The sequence below is a fragment of the Poecilia reticulata genome, linkage group LG13, assembly GCF_000633615.1.
Source record: "Poecilia reticulata strain Guanapo linkage group LG13, Guppy_female_1.0+MT, whole genome shotgun sequence".
Lineage (NCBI taxonomy): Eukaryota > Metazoa > Chordata > Actinopteri > Cyprinodontiformes > Poeciliidae > Poecilia > Poecilia reticulata.
Window position 1 is genome coordinate 2,158,083 of NC_024343.1, and position 3,565 is coordinate 2,161,647.

The window sequence follows — 3,565 nt, forward strand, 5'->3', positions numbered from 1 at the left end:
TTCCATTTATCTCTACACCAACTCCTCGTTAATCTGTTACAATATTTTCTGTGACCGCAGGAGGCGCTGTTGCATGTTAATTCTATGGCTAACACTATGCTACGCGAAAGACATAAGCTTTACAGAGGATGGTAAAAAAAAACAAAAGGAAGAAAAAAAAAGCCGAACAAAGAATTTAAAGCTAATACTATAACTTTTGTGTAAATATACACGGTCACGGAATATGGGAGCCTTTATCAGATWTTGTAACCACACTATAGTAAAATAATGAACTGTACTACTCAAGTAGTTGATGTTTTTCTGTAACAGTGTGGCTATAATATCTTAACAGAGCTGTTATATTATGTGACCAAAATAATGCTAAAATGCAAAAGTGCCTCYTAGGTGGCTACCACCACAGCATGACTCTACACCACCACCATGTTTYTCTATGGTGATGGTCTGTTCAAGGTGGTGTGGAAAATTCCTGCAACCTCATAGTATTGCAAATAGAACAAACTCCATGTAGTAAGACAAGCTGAGATTCTGGATATTGATTGATTCAGATTTTTTAAATACCTCGCTGTGGTTGCTCTGCTTCTCTGCAGGAGGCTGGTCAGCGTCGCTCAATCCAGGAAGTTTCGGGAGCAGCAGGGTAAAATCCTCCTGGAGGGCAGGCGTTTGATCTGCGACGCCCTAGAGGCCGGTGCCCGCCCTCAGATGGTGTTCTTCAGCATGGCGGATCGGCTCAGAGAGCTGCCGCTGGACAAGCTGAGGGGGGCRAYGGTCGTCAAGGTCAAGTTTGAGGACATCAAGATCTGGTCCGACGTCGTTGCCCCACAGGGAGTGATCGGTGAGGATCGTTCGTTCAGTTTATRAAGACTTCTTCTTGGGTAATGCTGTGGTGGYGCAGGGGTTAAGCATAACCCACATATGGAGGCCTAAGTCCTCAACTCGGCCGTCACAGGTTTGATTCCCAGCCTGGCGACATTTGCTGCATGTCTTTCCCTTCTCTCAGTACTTTCCTGTCAATTAACTATCAAATAAAGGCTAATAGAGCCAATGAAACCATAAAAAAGTTCTTCCTGGTTTGATTTTTTTTTTTTCTGCAGCCATATTTGCCCGGCCTGATCCTGCTCGGCTCAGTTTTTCACAGAGAGATCAGTCGCTGCCGTTGTCGCTGATATGCGACAATGTCCGTGATCCTGGTAACCTTGGGACCATGCTGAGATGTGCAGCTGCTGCTGGCTGTCATGAAGTCCTTCTTACCAAAGGTAGATTTCTTCCTTAAAGCCCATTTATAGTGTAAATAGAAAAATTCATCTTAAATCWATAGGAAATATTTCCACAGTGGTCAGATTTTAACATGAAAGAACACATATGGTAGGAAGCTGGAGAGTTTTGTATCCTTTACAACCTAAGAGCCAATAAAACTCTTAGGGATACAATTGTCACAACTTTTTTGGGGGAAAAAATAACTTTTTATCTACTGTAGGAGACTTGTCAATTTCAAAGAACCAGCATTTTATTTCTACTTTTAGGATTTAAACTAAAGGCAAACAGATTTAAAAACATATTACTGGTACCTTTTAATTGTAGTTCTTTGTGAAAATTTGGTGCAGGAATGAATAGAAAAATGGCTAAAAACCACATATTAGAATTTGCTAACATATCTGTATGTAGAAAAAAACCGTTCAGTTTTTAGCCCAAGTTAAGAGGCATTATAGAAGGTCCAAAGAGCCACTTGCGGCTCCCYCTGTCCCCAAGGCATTAAATGCGTAGAWATTCATTTAATATATATGGGTAAATGTTGATTAATAGCCATGACAGCAATATTTATGTCAGAAAYYGATATCAGCCCAAACTCTCACATAAAATTCGTGCATCATTTAAAAGTTCTATATGACTTTTAGAGACCATCAGAGAGAAGGAGGTCTAACAACCATAGATGAACAAACNTCGGCTCAGTTTTTCACAGAGAGATCAGTCGCTGCCGTTGTCGCTGATATGCGACAATGTCCGTGATCCTGGTAACCTTGGGACCATGCTGAGATGTGCAGCTGCTGCTGGCTGTCATGAAGTCCTTCTTACCAAAGGTAGATTTCTTCCTTAAAGCCCATTTATAGTGTAAATAGAAAAATTCATCTTAAATCWATAGGAAATATTTCCACAGTGGTCAGATTTTAACATGAAAGAACACATATGGTAGGAAGCTGGAGAGTTTTGTATCCTTTACAACCTAAGAGCCAATAAAACTCTTAGGGATACAATTGTCACAACTTTTTTGGGGGAAAAAATAACTTTTTATCTACTGTAGGAGACTTGTCAATTTCAAAGAACCAGCATTTTATTTCTACTTTTAGGATTTAAACTAAAGGCAAACAGATTTAAAAACATATTACTGGTACCTTTTAATTGTAGTTCTTTGTGAAAATTTGGTGCAGGAATGAATAGAAAAATGGCTAAAAACCACATATTAGAATTTGCTAACATATCTGTATGTAGAAAAAAACCGTTCAGTTTTTAGCCCAAGTTAAGAGGCATTATAGAAGGTCCAAAGAGCCACTTGCGGCTCCCYCTGTCCCCAAGGCATTAAATGCGTAGAWATTCATTTAATATATATGGGTAAATGTTGATTAATAGCCATGACAGCAATATTTATGTCAGAAAYYGATATCAGCCCAAACTCTCACATAAAATTCGTGCATCATTTAAAAGTTCTATATGACTTTTAGAGACCATCAGAGAGAAGGAGGTCTAACAACCATAGATGAACAAACRAATTGATGATTTTATAGAAATTATAACTATTTGGATAGAAAACAAAATMWAAAAAAATGCAAATATTTCTCATAATTATCGCATCGTTTTCTTCTTTTCAATATAGGAACTCTAATCRTTTCATTGACTTGTCAACAGGTTGCGTTGACGTTTGGGAACCCAAAGTCCTGCGTGCAGGAATGGGCGCCCACTTCCGACTCCCCGTTTATCCCAATCTGGACTGGGACGAGATCAGAAACCATCTCCCTAACTCAGTGACTGCGCACGTGGCTGACATAAGAGACGCTGACGACGAAGACAGGACTAACAAACTGTCTAAACCGGGAGATTACGGTTGGGTCAGCACGTCACCTAAAAGGAAAACTATTGAGTTCGAGGAATACGATTCGGACTCCGACTCTGATTCCGACTCGGAGGACGAGGGTCTTTCCCTCCCCACAGTGGAAACCAAACTCTACCACGAGAACTGGGCCCAGAGTTCCACCGCTCTGGTGATCGGCGGAGAGACACGTGGCCTGAGCACAGAGGCGGTGCGGCTAGCTGAGAAAACCGACGGTTCCAGACTCTTTATTCCCATCGTCTYGGGCGTGGACAGTCTGAATTCAGCCATGGCCGCCAGCATCCTTCTGTTTGAGGGCAGRAGGCAGCTATCCATGCTTCTACAGACCGCTGGGAAGAAGAGGCAGTCTAAGGCTGAGAGGAAGTTCTGATGAATAAGCTGAATAGAGTGTAAACTGTATAATTATGAGTCCTGTAATAAACCCATAAATTTAAACTGAAGATCTTTCTCCTGTTTTTTTTTTTT

General features: G+C 40.9%; 1 protein-coding gene across 1 annotated transcript; it reads left to right on the forward strand.

Annotated features, from left to right (window-relative positions):
• Positions 1 to 436: 436 nt before the first annotated feature.
• mrm3a (mitochondrial rRNA methyltransferase 3a) lies at positions 437 to 3,540 on the forward strand. Its single transcript, XM_008424995.1, has 4 exons — positions 437 to 450; positions 546 to 832; positions 1,092 to 1,253; positions 2,899 to 3,540. The coding sequence occupies exons 1-4, from the start codon at positions 437 to 439 to the stop codon at positions 3,468 to 3,470; spliced, it is 1,035 nt and encodes a 344-aa protein (XP_008423217.1). The 3' UTR covers positions 3,471 to 3,540.
• Positions 3,541 to 3,565: the final 25 nt, after the last annotated feature.